Consider the following 526-nt stretch of genomic DNA (forward strand, 5'->3'; position numbering starts at 1 on the left):
AAACACAAACTTTAGTTTCTGTCACAAACACAGAGATTTATGAGGGAACAAACATGTAAAAGATGACTTAAATTTACTTTATTTATATCTGAATTGGTATGTCATCATTGTATTTTAAACATAAGAGAACACATCAAAGCGTCTTCTAGGCAGGATTCAGTGGTTCAATTTGTCCAGAGGTCACAAGGCTTTGTAGACCCTTTTGATTGTCACTGCAGTCTCTAATGGCAAGTCCTGCTGCCACTGAACACTGCAGAAGTGGTAAGGTGGTAAGAACTGATCTTCATCCTGTTTGTCAGACTATACAATTATTTCCATGATGACGTCGTTGCTGCCTCTTCTCTCTGCAACCATCTGTGCTGCTGTGAGCAGAAAAAGGTCAGTGGATGAGTTTTTATACAAGGTAATAGTCAGATTTATGTCTTACTTATAATCAATAATAATTAAATAAAGACGTTACTGTGTTTAATATGCTTGTGTTTCTTTTAAGAGCAACCTGTTTCAGTGTAGAATCTGATTAACAGTT

At 36.1% G+C, this 526-nt stretch overlaps 1 protein-coding gene across 1 annotated transcript in view; it reads right to left on the reverse strand.

Annotated features, from left to right (window-relative positions):
- Nucleotides 1–72: 72 nt before the first annotated feature.
- The window catches only part of LOC118338057 (Fc receptor-like protein 1), a 3,001-nt gene continuing 2,547 nt past the window's right edge, over nucleotides 73–526 (reverse strand). Inside the window, exon 5 of the mRNA XM_035675230.1 lies at nucleotides 73–362. Coding sequence (XP_035531123.1) covers nucleotides 301–362 — 62 coding nt within the window. The 3' untranslated portion in view covers nucleotides 73–300. The remainder of the gene's footprint in view (nucleotides 363–526) is intronic.

Source organism: Morone saxatilis, unplaced genomic scaffold (genome assembly GCF_004916995.1).
Source record: "Morone saxatilis isolate NCDOM2014 unplaced genomic scaffold, NCSU_SB_2.0 Contig4, whole genome shotgun sequence".
NCBI lineage: Eukaryota > Metazoa > Chordata > Actinopteri > Moronidae > Morone > Morone saxatilis.